This window comes from Bombus fervidus, chromosome 7 (assembly GCF_041682495.2).
Source record: "Bombus fervidus isolate BK054 chromosome 7, iyBomFerv1, whole genome shotgun sequence".
NCBI lineage: Eukaryota > Metazoa > Arthropoda > Insecta > Hymenoptera > Apidae > Bombus > Bombus fervidus.
The window spans coordinates 6,698,265-6,719,197 of record NC_091523.1 but is presented as its reverse complement, the minus strand read 5'-3'; the positions used below and the strand labels follow the sequence as shown (position 1 = coordinate 6,719,197).

Genomic DNA, 20,933 nt, shown 5'->3' with positions numbered 1-20,933 from the left:
ATATATTATGTATTGATATATAATATAATATTCTATATACTATAACTATATACGTATATAAAATACAGGAATATGTAAAATAATAATACTAGTAAATATTAATATATTTGTAAATTTATTACCTACATCATAAGTGCAACATAAAATTGTAAACAAATTATTTGATAATAGAATACTTACAATATATTTGTACAAAAATAATTAAATGTAATCATTGTATATTTACATGATATTTATCAATAATTAGCAAGTGGTTTACGTTTAAGATCATTTATCAAGTTTAATAATTCTGTACGTTTTGTACGTACTAATTCTTTTACCCGGTCATAATTACATCCATCCATGTTTTCATTTTTTAAAATATGATTTGTAATAACATCTGCTAAACATAACACATAAACTCCACAATCATAACCATTGTCTTGTTGTGGACTATTTACCTCAATAAACTTCTTGTTAGGTTCATTCTTATCAAGTACGCAACTCATTACATTCTCTGCAAATTGTGAGGCAATAGTACCATTATATCCTTTTGCCGAATCAAAATGATAACATGTTTTATTTCCTTTACAAAATATTAATAAACTCCAATGTGTTCCTCCAGCTGCATCTTTTCTATCACAGTTATTCAAAGGGAAAAGAATACATTTGCATTCTGATATACTAAAAGGATCCAAAAATATAATATATTGTTCTGGTTCTGTCATTTTTAACAATTGCGTTAATTCAGGACTAATAAAGTAAAAGTCCCTTTTCTCATTCTTGTTAAATGTTTCATCCAGATATTCAAAATAAAATCCTATTATAACATCATTCAACCAGTGTGATCCTTGAAGCAATTCAACATCACTTGCTCTCAGTAAGCAGTCGTAGTAGCTCAAAACAATTTCATTTGATGAATCTTTTGCCATGTTGTAAAGCAATCAGAAACAATGCAGATGAAAATCTGTGGAAAGTTAAATTTGAATTATACTTAAAACCATACGATACAGCATATTCATGTGAAATAAATAGAAGCAAACCATTTAAGCTAATGTATCGTGATACAATAAATTAAATATTTAACAAGTTAATGAAGTTTAATGTATATTAACATTTTTAAATCGCAATGTCATTTATTCTATTGTTTTTAAGTAAATATTATAATATGTGAATAACTTTTCTGCTTTATGTTAGTACCATGTCCTGCATATTATATATATTACCATAGAAATTTAAAGATCTTTTTTAACAACTTTCTTCATCACTTTCGACATAACGAAAATCAAACCACCTTTGTTTCTTCTCTATGTACTAAATGTAAATTCGAATCCTCTCGTATCTTATAACGTATGTCATGTATAAATTAAAACATAAAATAGAGAAGAAACTTATATAATATAATAAACAAAATTTTCTTATGACAACAGTCTCACAGATGGCGCACATCCATTAAACATATTCTAGTTTGAAGTTAGAGGATTTGTTTTTATTTATCTCATGATATACAATTTTTCGTGTTTCGATTACATTGGCAACAATAACAAATATTCAACCTGATAATATCAAGCGCCTCACTCTGTAAAATATTTTCTTTTTGACTTTCCCGCATTTTATGACGAACCTTGCAGTTCTGCCACGGCGCAGCGCATTAAACACCACCATTTGTGAGCCAATGCTTGTGTTTCACATTTCACATCAATACGCCACTCTCGAATATAAATTTTTAGGGTCTAACAATTTGAATATAATATGTCAATCAATAAAATCATATAGACTGAAATATGTAAATAATAAATATCACAAAAATTCATTGATAAATTTTTTATTACCACGTATTTCAACAGTAATAAAAAAAATAAATTGAAAGTACGAAATTATTTCCAAATTATTTTCAGAAGTTAGTATTTTATAGTAATTTCTTATTCATTTTCCTTAATTGCAGCAAATACGTCATGAATCTTTTAAATTAGCTTCTGACGCGTATTAATTCGTATAAGATAAACTTTTTCTTCTGCAGTTCTCCACAAGTAAAAGACCATGGACGTGATATCTGGTAATCTCGGAGGCTAAGGCATTGGAATTCTTTATAGAATATACTAGTAAAGTTTTGCAGAGAAAGATTGGAACATCCTATATATACCTTGTAGATCTTTAAATACTAAGTTAAATTTTGTCAAATATTAAAAATATTTCTTTAACGTATTGATATATGATAACTAAATCGATATCATAGAACAGTTAATTCTATTTACAAATTATAAATTATGAAATAGAACCTTCTTTGGCTGGGTCACACATCAGTATGTATAAATAATATTCCTTGTCGAATGTCACCACTTCTAAATTTATGTAAAAATTCATTTGCTTTACCATCGAATTCGGGGCAATTTAACATCTCCGTGACTGCAGATTTTCCACAAACTATAATCAGTGGTTTGTCGAAAGCTAGTCTGATATCAACAACAGGTCCATATTTCTCAGCTAATCGACATCAGGTATCAGCATAATATTTCGTTTGATTTACTAATCTTGCGATATTTAATATATTTTCAATGTGGGGTAAATCTCGAGGACCTTAAATTTTAAAAAATGACGAATGTGCATCATTAAATATTTAATTGTTTACATACAAATATATAATTTAAAAAGTTCACATAATCGTATTGTGAATGAAATTTTAACGGTCGTTATAGTTGAACGATATTTTTATAATTATTACAATCACGAGACATAGAACGCCAATTCACATTGTCGGCTCAACAAATGTTCACGATACATTAACTCTTGCTAAATAAAAGATAATAAATAAATGATTAAGCTATTATTACGTGTCCGTAACTAAACGTTATGGTACGAATTTAAACAAAGTCCCTTACTGTTATACCTTCACAAATCTTGACACGGTCTTAAATTTTGATTATATCTAAACATTGCTATCTCTTTATCTCCTCCTAATAACTAAATAATCCCGGGCTCCCGAGTCTTGAGTCGATTTCTTCCGACTTTTGCCGAGCTGATACAAAGTTAAAGCACCCGCTCATGCTGATACATAATTACTTGTGGTTTAAATTAAATTATTTATAATTATTTCGTATGAAAGACATTGTATTAGATTCACTTTTATTATTATTAAATTATTATAAATATTATCCCTGTCCTATAAGAAATCGTTATATCCACTTCTTTCCCATCATACGAATTCGTTTCAATAACTTAGGCAACTTATTAGAATAGAAAAGTATCACTGCAGTAATTAAATCGTAGTAATTAAAAGCATTTCGAAAAATGTATTGATTCAGAAGCTATTGAATATTTTAAGAAACAGAATAAATACGGTTACAATTTGTTGCTAAAAGTGTCTAGATTTTAACGAATGCTGTTTTTCATTAATTGGAAAAGAATATATATATATGAGTTAATGTACGTTTGTATGTACAATATTTGTGTAAAGTATAGTTTCGTATATTAACACGATGACGTATTTGAATTTGAGAAAAATGTAATTCACTACCTTCACTATTTCACGAAATTTTTAAATCTGCATATGTATGCCATTTAAATCTTAATGAGCTACATTCTGTAACGAAATCGAAAACGCAACTAATGAGAAGAAATATAAGGTTACTACTGCTATTTTCTTAAAGACGTAACGCAAAAAGCAACACCGATTATCCCGAAGCGCGTTATATAGAGAAAATGCATAGTCCTTTCACTAAAGTATCAGTTAAGAGTACTAAGGTTCAGGTATGAAGTTTCAAACATGCTTCGATCGTAAAGAATTAGTATGCAGACCCGAAATGGTGTAACGTATGTAACAGCGGAGTACACTTGCTAAATAAAAAATTAAGTACCGCAATTGATTTAAACAATATAAACGTATTAACAAGATGAAGTTGAACAATGTTAATCATATAGGATAATATATAAATTTAACCGTTTAAGTTAATTTTTTCTTGATATTTTGTTTGATACGATAATGGTAATTTCAATGAAGCAATATTATCTTATAAAAATACCCATAGCTCGTCTCTTCATGGACACATAGATTTAGTTCCATTTGGCTACGATTTTATTTTTCATTCATAATGAAGACACTTTCAACGGGAACAGAAATGTCAATAAGACCTTGTTAATCATTATAGACAGTACACTCTGCTACAATTCGTTCGCATAATCTAGGAATTATACGTTTTCCTCGAGTATCCTCCTCCTTTCCTGTATACTCGCTGAGCATACGCGTTCATCAAGCTCTGATTTTCACGCACACCTTCCCCTTCACAAATTCTCGCACGGAATTTTCAGTAGCTGCATACCGAAATTGCTTCAACTATCTAAAATTGCAGTTAATAAAATAAAATAGGGTAGTAAGTACTAATATTAAGTACTATTAAAATTAGAAGCTGAAAATATCCACTGACCTTTAAGAATGAGGTCCCGTGGTCATCTCAAGGTAGATCATCGACCGTGAGAAGTTCTCTTCTCCAGCCTCCCCACTCTATCCCCTTACCGTCACCCCCATTTTCCCCCACTTCCACTCTCAACAGCCAGTATCATACACCGCTGTGACACACTTCTGACTGGAATTTTTTTCAAACATGTTCCACACTTCAGGGTTCAACGATCCATCCAAGAGTATGATCTGTTACTCGGTAAGCACTGCTAGTAGGACACTGATCTCGATAGCTCTTGAAACGTGTACAAGGGCTGGTACGAAAGTAATGCCTGTTCTTACTGGCTTACCAATTTTTAGATTATCGTTTATCATTAGATAGCAAATATTCATGCAAATTCATATCTATGCAATTCTCTAAGCAGAGATTTGTTTCAGCTGTTAAATATTGCAACGAGTATTATATTTTGGGATATTTCATATATTTTGTCGCATTCTACATGCATTCTTGCACCTTTAGATCCTTTATAGATTACGAAGAAATGACAAAATTCTAGCCCTGTTTGCTACATGTAATTGTACGATGCTTACTGTATTTTACCTCATTGACGTTAAATACGAAACATAAGGATTAAATAGTAATTACTTATTATTATAGGGGATCACCTATAGGCGGTATACTAAGAAATACTAGGGAAAATGAGCGAAAGATTCTAAAAATATCAGCGATAATTAATGACAAATTTAGACAACTTTCACTGGTTTTGTGTTCCGGTATAAGTGTTAATGTGTGTAAATAGTCATTCGATTTCTTGCATTTCACTTTTTACATACTGAATTTACGTAAAGTAAATTTACGTTAAAGAAAAAAATATCATGTAAATTATGGAAAACTTAATTCTGTATATACATAAGTAAAATTACTTAAAACATTTAAATATTAAGGTTATCGAGACTTTCAGCAATGTAAACTTCGTTTTAATTAAATATAGAATGTTTACATTATTTTTCGACATATTAGTTGCTTATTCCGTGATGAATACAATTGTGACAGTTATAACATTACTTTTTTCGTTGTTCCACGACCTTGGATTTTCCAAACAAGTTCTAAAATTTATAAATATACAATTTTGTTTTATTTAAAAATTAAAAGTATATTTGTTAAAAAATGAATGATTGGCATTTAGTTCAATAACGAAAGAATATTAATGAAAGTTTAGTTAATTACGATATTATTAATTACATTGTATTATTATCATTTTTCAGTATATTTAATAATGTAAAACATTTTTGAAACTGAAAATATTATATATCTTGTAACATATCACAAGTTAAACAAAAGGATATGTTAAAAAAGTATTTACATAGCTCAAAATTTTATATATAATTTTCTAAATATTTTATAATATTATAAATAAATAATATAAAAATAGGAAACTGCAAAACTGAAAGTGTTCATATAGAATGATATTCGTTCAGGAATTTCGTTCAGGAATTTCGTTCAGGAATTTTGTTCAGGAAACAAGCTTAAACATCTTCATTTACTTTTTGCTTTCAATTGTTAGAAACGCTTTCATTTATTCGATAATTTCAAATGAAATATCGATTATTTCGCTCCACTTACTTTCTCTCTCGTATTCGTACGACACCATTATTTAAGGTGAACTTGTACGTACAACCATCTCTCGTAAGTCGTGTTCTGTTTTCATATTTTGTAAAGTAGGTTTCTCATTTTCCGCTAGAGTTCCCCTCGCATATGCGGTCACGTGAATGCAAAAAATTTGGAATTCAAGCATCTAAGACGTGAAACCGGATTTTGATGGAAGAAGTGCTTCCATTTAAAGGAACGAACTAACGACACTTCAAAAAAGTTGCGCACACGCGAAAAGGGTACTGAACGGTATAGCTTCTTTTTTTTTTTTTTTTAAAGTCATGAGAACTTAAACGAACACGAAGAAATGGAAGAAAAAGAGAAAAGTAATGGTACCGCAGAGAAAAAAAATGTACACGAAAAGGATTTACCAAAGAATTTTTCATTTTATGCAACGATTATCGTACAAAGCTAGTCGAAACGAACGTACTTGCAAGTACGCGTGCTAATGCGATGCAGGAAGTAGAAGAAAGCGCGTGTAGCGTGTACGCTATTGGAAATGTAGGTGATTCAAAAAGCGTATTGTCAAGCGTGATCTGTCTGGTTTTCATTACGCATATCCGCCCATTGCGGACACAGGAAGAATCATACACAGGAAGAATAGAACAAAGCGTATTTTTTTTTTTAAATATCCTGCAATCAGATTCGTGAAATTTTTTGGAGAACACAGAGATAGAGGCAGGTAGAAGTGGGAGAAGAGGATGAGGAATTGATGAGGTGCTAGAGAGAGGCGGAGAAGAGAGGAGAGGAGAGGAGAGAAAAGAAGAGAAGGGGCCAGAATGACACCGTTTGTGTGTTACTCATTGTTTTGCCGAAAGTGGTAGTAGTAGGGCGCAATGGTGTTAACTACGTATTTACTAAACGACGAAGGTGTAGTGGTAGCCGTTCTAGAACGTCAGATGCTAGCGACGAAGGAAGTGGCTTTCATTAGTAGTGGTGGAGGTGGTGGTAGTGAGCGCGCGGCACACTTCGCGCTTCTCTTTGTAAGTTCTCACAGTACCACGCACCTTGGCTTACTCTCGCAGGTGAAATAAACTGTTCCTTCAGCGCGATTCCATTCCGTTTATCGTACCCGTGGAATTATTCTCTCTTTTTCTATGATTATTCGCGTAATCGTGTTTGTAAAAAATCGAAAATCTTAATGTGTTCAACCACGAGAAACGGCCTCGGTCCTGCTACTGTTACTAGTGTACTATGTCATTGAGAGGATCTGTTTGAACGAACGAAGAATCAGATTTCTCTCGGCGACCTTTCTGTCGCCACGTGCTTCGTGTTCTTCGCATCTTTTTCGCAAATTTGCCGATCCTCCACGCGTACCATTCACCGAATTGGCCAATTAACAAGCCAGGTAATTTCTTTTCTCTCCGAAAATAATTTATTATCTCCTTTTCCTGTAGAGAATCGCATGAACAATAGATACTTATACGACGGATTATATTACTCAACTTATCCTTGCCTTTTGCAATATTGTCAAGTGGCTGCTAGAACTCCACGATGGTCGATCTATTTGTTCCAATATTTTATTAAAATTATTTCGCTTTAAGATGACGCACCTGTGGAATGTATTTATTCAGGAAATGAATATGAAAAATCGTTCCCAAGGAGCGTTGGATAGCAAACGAGTCTTAAAAATATAGGAGAAAGTACACGGTCAAGTTGAATCGCGAGGACAACTCTGTAGAGACACTACTTTAATTCTCCGCTATATTTACTCTGCTTGTATACTAAAATTCTGTATAAAATAAAATGAGAAATGTGAATATTTGTATGTAATATAAATATATTATATATATATTATATAGCAATAGTAAAAAATCATGATCTATCTATAGATTATATTATATGCAATATAATTGAAATTATACTTAATAATATGTAAAATTATTTAATCAAATTTATTAAAATTCGATAATTATAGAAATATAACGACAAAGAAAACTTAAAAAATACGATTATCCTATTATCAGCGATGAAATCATGAGACATTGTAATGTTAGATAAATAAAAGAATAACAATGATATTTCGTTATTTCTGTATAGATTACACTATGATTAGGATTGCAACTTTAATATATTATATTACATAATCTTTATGTATATTTAATTTATTGCATATAATATCGTATAATATATAATATATAATATAATATAATATAATATCATATAATATATAATATAATATAATATAATATAATATCGTATATTTAAACGAAATCGCTAAGAAAATAATGAAATAAGGAATTTTGTATCGAATAAAATCTAATATAATTCTATTGGAATCTAATTCAAGTAAAATATGATTAGTAAAATGCTCAAATTTATTCTAGTTCGGTATAATTTAAATCTTTAGATTTTCTCGAACGAATATAGCTAACCGTTGCAGAGATTTTATAGAAGTACGTATTTTCTGATTGATCGACGACTAATTTTGTCCGAAGCCAATAATTGTAACCCAATTTTTTTAGCGAAGCCTTATATTTTTAGATTCTCGCTGACTCCGCTTAATAAATGATTATTATGTTCCTTTCGACATAAATCGATTTTAATGCAAAAATAACGAGGAAAATAGGAAATAGTATAGAAAATGTGAAGAAGCATATAAAAGTTGAATCTATGTGGATTGAAAACGTTTGATATATATATATATATATTATTTATTATATATATATATATATATATATATATATATATATATAATAACGTATTGCAATTTTCTTTAGTTCCTACTAGTTCGTTATAATTCACATAGAGGGATATCAAGCCTTGATCTGATTTTATGCATCGTGTAAGCCTGAAATGATACCGTTTTACAGTCATTTTATCTATTATGTACTACTAAAGTTATAAAGCATAATTTTGCAAAAGTTAAACACACAATTTGCAATTGCGAATATTACACAAATTGACTGATATTAGTCACGAGTAAATCGTAATTGACTTATATTAGTCACGAATAAGTTACGAATAATGTATAATAAATATATGTAACAATATTAATATTACATATAAAAATATATGTAATAACGAATAAACCTATAGCAGTATACTATATATCTTATGTAGTATACTACATAAAAACGAAGAATGACGAAAGGAAAATGTAATAACAATAATAAGATATTCCCCGTACGTATAAGTATGCGTAACAAGCTTATTAAATATGCCTGTAATACGTTATAATATTGTCGCTTACGTGGAAAAACAACTAGTTCCTGTTAATTAGAAACAGTATACTATCGAAACCAATAAATTCTTGGCATCGAAACTTTGCTCCTATGAAATAAGTTCTTGTTTAATTCGCAGAATGTATGGACCGATTTTCTTCGTTACCATTCTCGGAGCATTTCATGAAATTGCCGCCGCCTCGCAACACATTAACAAAGATCTCACGAATCACTACAATGCTCGTTTTCACGTTTACGAAGAACCGTACAGTATCGACTTCACGTATCATAATTACGAGCAAATGAGTCGTTTTCTTCGAACAACATCTCTTCGATTTCAAAACCTCACTGCCTTATATTCTATAGGAAAATCCGTGAAAGGTATGCTTCTCAAGAAACTTTCACTTCTTCTACTTACAATTAGTACCATTTTAGTATTAAAATATTTATCCAGATATATTCTTGTTCTATGACTGTATTGCGATATTATATCAATTACTTAAATACAAATATGTCTTTGATTTCTGTAACGTTACATATCTATGATAAAACAAAGATATACATATTTTACAGGTCGCGATTTATGGGTAATGGTTGTTTCTTCCTCGCCTTACGAACATATGATCGGTAAGCCCGATGTAAAATATGTGGCCAATATACATGGGAATGAAGCTGTAGGTCGTGAATTAATGTTACATCTAATTCGCGTAAGTTGCTGTATAATACATGTCAGAACTTCATTAATCCAAATTTCTACACGTTCTGAGGAAGAGCAGCGTTATATGTGTATTTACGTAAAAAAAAAAAAAAAAACGCCTGTATTTCATAGATAGAATTTATCTGCATATATTCGAGGATTTTATACCAATAGTTGATATTTCCGATAGTTATAGAATGCATTAATATCCCTTGCTTCTGCCTAAAATGCTTTATTACTCTTTTGATATTGTGTGTTATAATTATTTATGTATACCATTTTACTAAGTGCATTTTTAAATGAAACATTTACATTTAACGCGTAAATTCGAAGCGAAATTTTTTACGTAAATAATAAGATATTTTAAAACTTACTCGCTTCGTTAAATATTTGTTACATACGTCTTTTTAACGAAATGTAGAAAGAAAGGAGTAAAATTTAAGAGAAAAATAGAGGAAAAGAAGTTATTTTTGAAAACTTCATGAAAAAATTCGATATATTTGTGTCAATCGAACGATTATTCAAATAATGGAAAATCTTTGATGATACATTTCAGATTTTAAATTCTCCTCGCATATACATATACATATGAAAATCTCTTTATAATAAAGCGGTATCAATATACAGAAATTCTACTTCTTACTTCTAGTTCCTTGTCACCAGTTATGGATCAGATCCATATATTACGTGGCTTTTAGACAATACCAGAATTCATATTCTTCCATCAATGAACCCCGATGGTTTTGAAGTTTCAAAGGAAGGATATTGCGAAGGTGGTCAAGGCAGGTAAGGCTTTACAATGTTTCTATAATGTCAAAATTAAAAAATACGGAATGAAAGAAATATAATTTTACTAAAAGCAAATACACAGTAAAAAGATTTTGGGCACGTGTATGAAATATATTTACATCTTTTTCTTCCTATCTACTTTTGTCGTAGTAATTGTTCAGCTGTTTTTAAGGTATTTTTCTATACCATCTAACTTTTTCTTACGTCTAAACGAATAACTATGTTCCTTTAGGTATAACGCACGCGGTTTCGATCTGAATCGAAATTTCCCCGATTACTTCAAACAGAACAACAAAAAAAGTCAACCGGAAACAGAAGCTGTAAAGGAATGGGTCTCTAAAATTCAATTCGTTTTGTCTGGAAGCTTACACGGAGGTGCCTTGGTTGCAAGTTATCCATTCGATAACACACCTAACTCGCGTAAGTTTGTTTTTATACGTGTTTATTGTACAACATTCGTCTACTTTGAAATGTATTTCATATCTAAATTAAAAGATAGCAATATTATATTTAAAAAATACATAGTTGAGAATATAAATTAAGATAATAATGTCCTACACATCCGTATCTAAACATGCTACAACATGGCACACTAATGCTGTGATGTGAATTGTATTACGTAATTAATGTAATTGAAAGTAATCTGATGGTATTGTATAACTTTTCATGCTGTCAGGAATATGCCGGTCAGCGCCATTATGTGCAGGTATAGTATATTTACTAACTTGCTAAGAAAATTAAGGGTGGAAAAAAGTGAAAGGACTCTAAATAGATTTGGCTTTATCAAACTTTTCATTGGAAGATAAATAATTTTTTATTAAAAGGAAATAATTTGCTTCGGATAATTCAACTATTTGTTTTAAAATACTTGGTTTGTATGTTAAACATTAAAGATATCATCTCAGTCAACTTAGCTTCTACGGAAACAGTGAGGCGTCTATCTCAATTAAAAGTATATCTGTCCCGAATATCAAATATCCTCCGGAAGAGACAACACATCTTCCTATCTTCGTATTATGTATTGAAAATCATTTGTTTTGACAATCACTCCACAAACAAAGCTATTACCTACTTTACTTGCTTCTACGAAAAGAGAAAAAAGGTATTATTGCTATCGAAGATATAACTGTCGTTGGTATTTGCTTGTAATTGAACAACGACATAAGATTTTTGTAAATGGAGATTTTACTAAATTTTAATAGCAATGAAATATCTCACGTCAGTATGACAAAATACAGAGGCCCGACATATGAGTGTGTCCAAGAGTCTCTCGGAATAAATTGTCAATGAGTTAAATAAATCATAACTTGTAATATATTTAATGGATTTTATAACGTAATTCTATCAGTTCTAACTTCTTATTTCAAAATGAAAATTTTATAAAAATGTTACAAATCTTCGAAAGGATATATCAGATCCAAGACGTATACGAACAATTTAGTGTTTCAGAGTTATACTTCGGCGCCGAGTATTTGTCCAGACGATGACGTGTTTCAACACTTATCGTTGGTGTATTCCCGAAACCACGGATCTATGTACCAAGGATTACCCTGCTCGCCATCTCAACCCGGCTTCAAAAATGGTATAACTAATGGAGCACAATGGTATCCACTTACCGGTGGAATGCAAGATTTTAACTACGTGTGGAACGGATGTATGGAAATTACATTGGAACTTTCGTGTTGTAAATATCCTCCTGCTTCTGATTTACAATTTTACTGGGAAGAAAATCGCGTGGTAAGTTATTAAAGTGGCAAGAATATATCTCAAAAGACCAACACGTTATCGAACATTTCTTTGCAAGGTACCTTCTCTCGGTTCCTGGAATTATCTCGCCAATGTTTTAAATAGATGCTTAATATCGAAAATTAATTCGTGAAAGTCATAATAAAATAATGCAAACACAGTTTACCGTAATTGAATTGATACTATATGTGTACTTTACTTACACAATGTATTTTAATTTTCTTTTTAGGCACTCATTAAATTTTTAGCGGAAGCTCATAGGGGTGTCCGTGGATTTGTTATCGATGAAAATGGAAATCCCATTGAAAGAGCATCTATTAAAGTGAAATCACGAGACGTTAGTTTCCTTACTACGAAATATGGTGAATTTTGGAGAATTTTACTGCCAGGAATGTATAAACTAGAGGTAACTTGTTGAAAGTCAAGTTAACAATTTTCATACCTGCATCATCATTTAATATGTTCAAAACTCAAAATTGTGATAAATAAAGCCAATGTTATGTTGATATCTTATAAATTCAAAAATAATTTTAAACCACATTCGATACAATAATTTAATTATTTATACGATATTTATCGTTTTATTTTGTAGGTATATGCAAATGGATATCTTCCACGTGATGTAGAATTTAGAGTAGTAGAACAACATCCGACCTCTTTCAACGTAACATTATACAGAGCAAGTGTAAGTAGAATTTAAAGAATACATATGTATATGTAAACAAATACTTATACGTCCATTTTCTCGGCTGTTTTTGTTTACAAAAATGGCTTTGAAAATATTTAAAATCCATAACTAAACCTAACCGAGTCATCATATTTGATTCGAAGACAAAGATTCAAGATGTTATCTCCTCCCTTTCTCTCCCTCTCTCTCTCTCTCTCTCTCTCTCTTTATCTTTCTTTTTTCTACCTATCTATCTATCTATCTATTTCTATCGAAATATCGATATTTTTTTATTAATTGAAAGCTATTTTACATGCTTTGATAATAGAGACATCCAGGTGAGGATGAAACTGGATCCAATTTTTACAATGGGAACAGGGACCATATTAATCGGGACCATGTGATACATTTTCGACCACATTCTGGAACCAATACTGCGTCCGAGACAAATAGCGGAATTTTTTCATCCATTAGTAACGGATTCAACTCCTTCGTTAATAATTGGTTTGGGTGATTAATTATGAGTTAGCGGACAACAAATTGTTTAACAACACTGTTGTTTCATATTAATTTCATAATGATCAACAGAAACGAAACGATGTTGAAAATGTTTATCATTATTTGTTACTCTATCTGTTGTTATAAATGATGATATAATAATTTACAAAACGGCTATTACTGATGAAATTGAATCGGCTTCAAATAACAAAGAAACTTACTTTGTTATCTGAAGAAGTTCAGAGCAAACACGCAAAGCTCAAATTTAAGTATATAGATAAAATTTAACGTGTAGATATCATAATTTACATAGTGAACAAATATTTATATTTTCTTAATTTTACATTTCTCTATAACTTCGATAATTTATTTTTTATATACATATGTTCAGATTTCTTATTTATATTATTTAAAAATTAACAATGTGTATTAATTATTTTTATTTTTACTTTTATACATGGTTTAAAGTATTTATTAGTACTGGGAGAGATACTTAATCTTCCAAGAAAATTTCACTTTATAATAAAAGATATTTATGTTAAACACTTAAAAATTAATTTCCATAATTCTATTATTTAAGCAAACGAGATTATTTCTAGAGGTTTCTTCTCGTTAAGTTTTAATAGATCCATTTTATTTCTAATCTCCTAATGAACAAAATTCTAGTCTCTTAATTAAGAGAACATCAAGTTTTACAAGTTAAATTAATTAAAAGATGATTTGAACGAAAATTAAATGTTTCATACGTCAACATTTATATCTGATGTTCATGATATAAGATATAAATATCGATTAATTGTTCTTATAATGATCCGAATTATCTACTCCAAAAATGTCATGAAACAATATTTGATACAAGGAATAACATTTTTTCATGGGTATTCGTAATAGTTCAAATTCATATCACATATCGTATAATAAGGAAGACTGTTTAATGAAACAAAAAAATTACTCGTTATCATCTTCTAATGAAAGTAACAGACGCAATTATTTTATATATTATATATATATATATATATATTATTTTACTCGCACACAATAAGATAATGTTCAAAAAAATAGTTTTTAATTGCACTGTTTGCAACATATGTATGAAAAGGTTTATCATATTTGTTTTCTACATAAGAGGCATGCCGAAATATTGTGCCTTCACTATCGAAATTGTCATTCTCAAACTTCTTAAGAATAGCATCAAAAATGGCCTTAAAAATTGCGTGATAATTTTTCATCTTTCAATGAGAAATTATCATTTATTACCTACTCAAATTATGTTTTGTTGCCCTCGTATAACGTCTCCAATTAGTCATACGAATAAAATAAAATAAAAGTAGCTAAAAGTCGAGAATTCGCATAACGAAGGGACCTGCTGTAATATATTTTTCTTTGCATATTAAACACAAATTATATTTTTTAAAATACGCGTATATATATATATTAAATAAAAGAATTTTAAGCAATATCAACGTTATATGCTATATAATATTTTACTATAGAAGCCGTATCAACAGACAAAATATTTAATTTAAAGACAAAATGCAATTATAGCGAAAAAGAAAGTTATTGCAATATAGATAGTACGAGAATCTATATATACCGTAAAAAAATTATATTCAATGTTTTCAAGTACGAAAGTAATATTTTTCTAGAGCATTTAGTATCCAAAGAATAAAAAATTGAAGTATAGATACGTCAATAAAAAAGAACCTTATATTATAACTGAATTATACAAAAGTGTATTAAAATTTTCTAATTAAAGTTAGTTTAAACTAGCTATTTAATGTATTCAAGTAAAGCAGTATGTGTGTTCAGTGCAATTATTCAAAATACTAATTGCGATAAGTGGATTTCAATATTTTTAACTTTAATAGTTAATAGTTTACGGAAAACGTAGTTTCCAATAAAATGATCCCATAATATATCTTGAACAAACAGTTTTGCACAATAACATATTGAGAAAAATTAACTTAATATTCACAAATAAAGTATACTTATAATTGATCTAATTTTTAAGTCTGCAGAGAGTAACAATAATTTTGTATTTTCCTTTATAACTTTGTACTCTTCTATATATTTGTTTTCTTTAAGTTGGTAACACAGTTACTAATTGTAAGTATAGCACGCAGTATTTAAAACTGTTACGATTGACTACCAATTTCGATATATTATTTTAATATGATCAATATTTCTGAAATTTTTGATTATGTAATAACATTGATAGCAAATCGAAAATAAAAATTTAACTGGAGGTTAAATTATTATCGAAATCAAATAAATGTAAGTACTTAAGTCATACATTTAAAGCAAATCATTATTTCATATTACATCGTAATTTAGAATTGTTTAGTAAATTTACTACCACGATATAACGAAATAAAATAGCTTAGAATAGTCTTAAATATTAATTCAAATTACTGAAGAGGATTTTAAAACATAAAACTACTTATCTCCAGCTAACATTTCCTTTGTTATCTTATTATTATTATTATATATTTGTACTTTAGACTCAGTGCCTGTTACAAAGAAGTTATTGCATTCTTATTACTAGTTTCTTCTACTATATGTATTAGATTGATATATTGAATTCTATCTCTTGAAATAGAGAAGCATTGTTATCAACTCTTATTTAAAATGATTTAAGTTAAACATTTTCATAACTTTCCAAATGAATTTTATGATTTTGTAATCATACTAAAAAAGTAACTACCGCGTAACTTTTTTAGTATTATTTACAAAAATAAAGATAACCTTGATTATTTATTGAAAAAAGACATTTAACAAATTTTTGGTACTGCAATTTATTGTTTGATTGAGTGTTGACTAATTTTTGTTTGTAAAATTCTTTTTTGTTCGATTATAGTAAAACTGATACTAATATTTGAATTTAAAAAACAGTCAAATTAAAAATTAATAGTTTCTAATAAATAACTTCCACAACTTCTACTATTATTTTGTTTAATTTAAACAAAACAATTTCTCCTTCAAACTATTTTCAGAATGTACAATGACTGAAATCATTTTCGAACTATGTAGTAACTCAGCTTGATACACATTAATAGTGCGAGCATTTAGATCTCTCGGCGGGAAAACTTATGTACTTGTATGTATGTATGCGTGGCTTTTAACATAGGAATTTTATATTTCCATACAAGAAATTGAGAAATGTAAGATTTTAATCTATAATTTAGGAAACATAAATACAAAAATCTCCGGAAATTCACTACCGTAAAAGATTATTTAAAGAACATATTAATTTCCATTCGAAAATATTCAAAGGTAATCTTGCAATAGATCATTGAATTCATTTTACAAATTACTTGAAATATAATGAAACGGATATTCTCAATGAAAATGGTTTTATTCTTGATTCATGAGTTATTTCTGAAGTAGATGGTATAAAATGTAAACTATGTAAATATATATACGTACATAGAAAACGTAACAGTTGTTACGTAAGTTAGAAATGTGTTGGTTCACATGCTATAAATAGTTCACACATTTATTCTATTTTTACTTTTATACAGCTTATTGTTATCTATAGCTCACTAACAGAAATCACAGCTTTTGTTTGTATTTTTGTAGTATCAACACTAATATAGCAAAGTAGTGAAATCGTCAAAACGGAAAGTTTACATTATATGTATACACAAATATAGAATGAAGATATATATTTGTTATGTACTATAAATAATATAGTAGAAAGTAATTTAGAATACTAACAATTAAGTTGATTGTAGTAAATAACAATGATGACTGTATTGCATAAACAGTAAACACTGCCTTGAATGAATCAGAAAGGCGACATTAGTGACAATGTAATATAATTAAATATTAGAATTTATTGTTTATGTCTATTGTATCCTTTATTTCATGTAATAAATGTTTATGACATGTTAATATTTTGTAAGATTTTATTAACTTTGATAATGTAATATACAAATATTAAAAACTACACAGTAACAAAAAATATTTCGTCTGATCGCAAATAATAGTCCATTTTATCTTTTCCTAAGTGCAATTTATGCAATTTTTTATTAATTATTAGGAAACAACATACATTATTTTTTAAGACATATATATTACAATATATCTACGATAATATACAGTATACATATATTTCATTTAGTTCTAGCACAAAAATTATGACAGATGAATAAGTATACTTTTATATATTATTGCAGAAACACCTTTTCTTTTAATTATTTTAATGAAAATATTATGTATTGTGTTAACACTTAATCGAAAATAAATGATAGCTAATAAGTTATTTATCAAATACTAAAATTATACATAAACATCAATTATATATAAATATTTTAATTCGTTGTAATTTTGTTCATAAAAAAATAGTTACAAAACTTCATAGCTCTATTAATTTTCTATTAAATATTTGAAAAGTATATTATTAACTATGTTAACACATATCCAATTTATTATTAGTGGGTGGTGCATTCAATCCACCAATGTCACCAGATTCAAGTTGTTTAAGTAGGCGAAAAAGAGCTGCAGCTTCTCTAATGCGGCTAAATTCAATGCAAAATGCTTGCACTTCAATAAAGAGTTCTTTCACATTTATGATTTTGTTCCTAATTAAGGATTGCAGAAAAACACAAACCAAACGTACTAAACGATTCTGCATATAACGATCTTTTATAGTTTCACAAGTAGAAATGCAATTACTAATGTATAAATGAACAAATTCTGTAGGTAGATCCACAGTAGTAGTTAACCTATTAACTACTTCCATTGAATGAAGAGACATCTCCATATTTACCAAAACACTAAAATATTCTGTTATTTGACTGGATTGCATAAGTTTCAACAAAACCTCAATTGCGATCAAAGGGTTATTCTCTACCAAATCTGGTAGCTTTCCTGGAGTAAGACCAATATGATATACCAGTTTTGGATCTCTATCCAATTCATTAACAAGATGCTGTTGTTGTTGTAACGTCAGTACACTTTTGAACGCTTTACCCATTAATCTGCGAGCTTCTGCACCAGCACAATTTGAGACACACATATTAGTATCATATTCAATTGTAAATTGAGATGGTTCTGTTACATTGAACCATGGTAATTCATCGACTGAGCGATAAAGAGGAGGTACTAATCTTAAAAACTCAGGTTGATAACTTTGACTACATAAAGGTGGATCATTGGCTGTTAAAACTTCTGTCATATTTTTTGTTGCATTTTTATCGATCTCTGTTACTTTAGAATGATCCATATCAGGTAAGATCACAGGATTTCCACATTTAGCGATGGAAGGTAATTCTGAACGACGCTCTGCTAGTTGTACTTGTAAATTACTTAAATCAACAGGTGGTATAGATACAAAATACAATTCATCCACAATTTGTCTTGGAGTTTTCTTTAAGATATCCTTTTGGTTATATCCCAATAAACTTATTAAAAGATTTTTTTCACATTGTGATAAAACTGGTATGTGTCCTGAAAAATTTGTCTTTGGTACTCCATTATTTGTATCTTCTTGGGATCTTAAAACCTGTACAAAAACAGGCGCAAATGGTGTCGATGCCAGTGTTTCTCCTCTATAGAGATCAAATAACAATGCAACTGCTATTATACGTTGAACATTTTTTGGCAATAAATCTATATGCTGTAAAAGGAGAACCAATGTCATTCCCACTTTAAATCGATCTTCTTTCGGAAATATTTGATGTAACTGATTACAAAGATTTTCCAAACTCGTATCCAGGTTTTCTTCTTCAAGGATATCCAATAATTTTGTTAAATCTTTCGGAGTAAGCGTCATAATGCCTCAATAACAGATTGAACTAGGTTATAGCATCTCGATTATATTTTTTTTCCACGATTATATTCATGAATATCGAGGATCAAATATAGTAATTCATTTCTTAAATTATTAATTACATATAATATATCAACTTACAGTATTTTAGTATTATATACATTTAGTTTTGTCACATTTTTTAGTTGTTACTTTACAGGTTATGACTAGAATACATGTAGGATTACATGTAGGAATATATGTAGGAATACATATAGGATTCAATTATACCACCATACTATCAACTCAATTGAAAATAATGAACCATTTCTATCGTAGTATGGAATTGAGTGTTATAGAATTTTAGAAAAAACAGTAGAAACAGTAGAAATATATGTACTATATCGTAGTAACAGCAAACTACTTTAGCGCTATCTATTTCATTATTTGTATCGCGCCAATTTCAAAACTCATGCAATATATGTATATACATCAATATAATTTCATACATTTGTTGATACATTTATTTACAGATTACTTGTGTCTCAAATAATTTACAAACTTATACGATTCTTTTCAAAAGTCCATATTTTGAAATGCTCTATTTCTTTTTATTGTTCTTATTAATAAATATTATTTAATTAGTCTAAAACTAAAAACAAATATATATAAACAGTTTATATATGAATATCTCTGGCTACACTGTACAGTTCTGTTGTTAATATTATATAATAATAAACAGATACATATTATGTATATGTGTTTTCAAATTGTTTATTACAAGTAAATAATACTCATATATAATATGCTACATTCTTAATTGTATATATGGATGTAATTATTTTTTTCATTAACTAATTTCTTACTATATATATATATATATATATATATATATCCATATTTCATCCATATACAAATCTTCAATACATATCTTCATCCTGAGAAAATACTTAATATCTAAGATCATTATATGTAAAATTTCAGCTTACATAAAGAAAGAATATTTTTTTCAGATTACGATCTATATCTTTTTGCTTGAGAATTTCCGGTGTATAGAAACTATATAAATTAGAAAGAACTATATATATGTATATGTATAGAAATGGCGCATTATGACACGCTCAAAGTATAGTTAGGTTTGCTAAGATCAAAGATAGTTGTAAGTTCGATCATTCATAGTTTAGGGAATTTATAATTATTATCTAATAATATTAGTAAATGTAACTTTTTATAGTAATGGTACTTTTAAAACAACCTTTTTCCTTTTTAAGTCGATTTACACATTATTACACATCAGCAACAGTTTAGTTGAGTTTAGTTAAGTTTAGTTATCCTTACGTAAAATTTAAGTGATAAATAATAATCAATAACTAATAATGTTCTATTTTCTAAAATTCTATTTTCTTATTGAGTAATTTAACATCATATGTGAAAGATTTGAAATTTTCATTTCCTAATTACCTCTATACACATTATATGTATTCATCTAAATTACACATTAATCATTGATTTATTATCATTTTCTTAAATACTTTTACCAAATAATATATACTATTGGCTGATGTATGATCATTCAAGAGTTGTGAATTATTCTTGA

The 20,933-nt window shown here is 28.8% G+C and overlaps 3 protein-coding genes across 4 annotated transcripts; 1 reads left to right on the top strand and 2 right to left on the bottom strand.

Annotated features, from left to right (window-relative positions):
- Nucleotides 1-96: 96 nt before the first annotated feature.
- LOC139989497 (sentrin-specific protease 8) lies at nucleotides 97-1,337 on the bottom strand. 2 transcript variants are annotated; one of them, XM_072007951.1, is made up of 2 exons: nucleotides 1,206-1,337; nucleotides 97-946 (listed from the first exon to the last, which is right to left on the bottom strand). In XM_072007951.1, the coding sequence occupies exon 2, from the start codon at nucleotides 909-911 to the stop codon at nucleotides 237-239; it is 675 nt and encodes a 224-aa protein (XP_071864052.1). In that variant the 5' UTR covers nucleotides 912-946; nucleotides 1,206-1,337; the 3' UTR covers nucleotides 97-236. The 2 variants fall into 2 exon arrangements, with proteins under 2 accessions (XP_071864052.1, XP_071864053.1); XM_072007952.1 differs by lacking the exon at nucleotides 1,206-1,337 and adding an exon at nucleotides 1,023-1,143.
- A 5,593-nt stretch (nucleotides 1,338-6,930) lies between these two features.
- Nucleotides 6,931-17,478, top strand: LOC139988672 (carboxypeptidase D). Its single transcript, XM_072006343.1, has 9 exons — nucleotides 6,931-7,371; nucleotides 9,327-9,568; nucleotides 9,761-9,894; nucleotides 10,534-10,670; nucleotides 10,906-11,093; nucleotides 12,115-12,410; nucleotides 12,649-12,825; nucleotides 13,012-13,104; nucleotides 13,415-17,478. The coding sequence occupies exons 2-9, from the start codon at nucleotides 9,328-9,330 to the stop codon at nucleotides 13,598-13,600; spliced, it is 1,452 nt and encodes a 483-aa protein (XP_071862444.1). The 5' UTR covers nucleotides 6,931-7,371; nucleotide 9,327; the 3' UTR covers nucleotides 13,601-17,478.
- Not11 (CCR4-NOT transcription complex subunit 11) lies at nucleotides 17,475-19,774 on the bottom strand. The gene has a single exon (XM_072006344.1). It carries the CDS (start codon nucleotides 19,358-19,360, stop codon nucleotides 17,996-17,998), a length of 1,365 nt encoding a protein of 454 aa, XP_071862445.1. The 5' UTR covers nucleotides 19,361-19,774; the 3' UTR covers nucleotides 17,475-17,995.
- Between the last annotated feature and the right edge of the window lie 1,159 nt (nucleotides 19,775-20,933).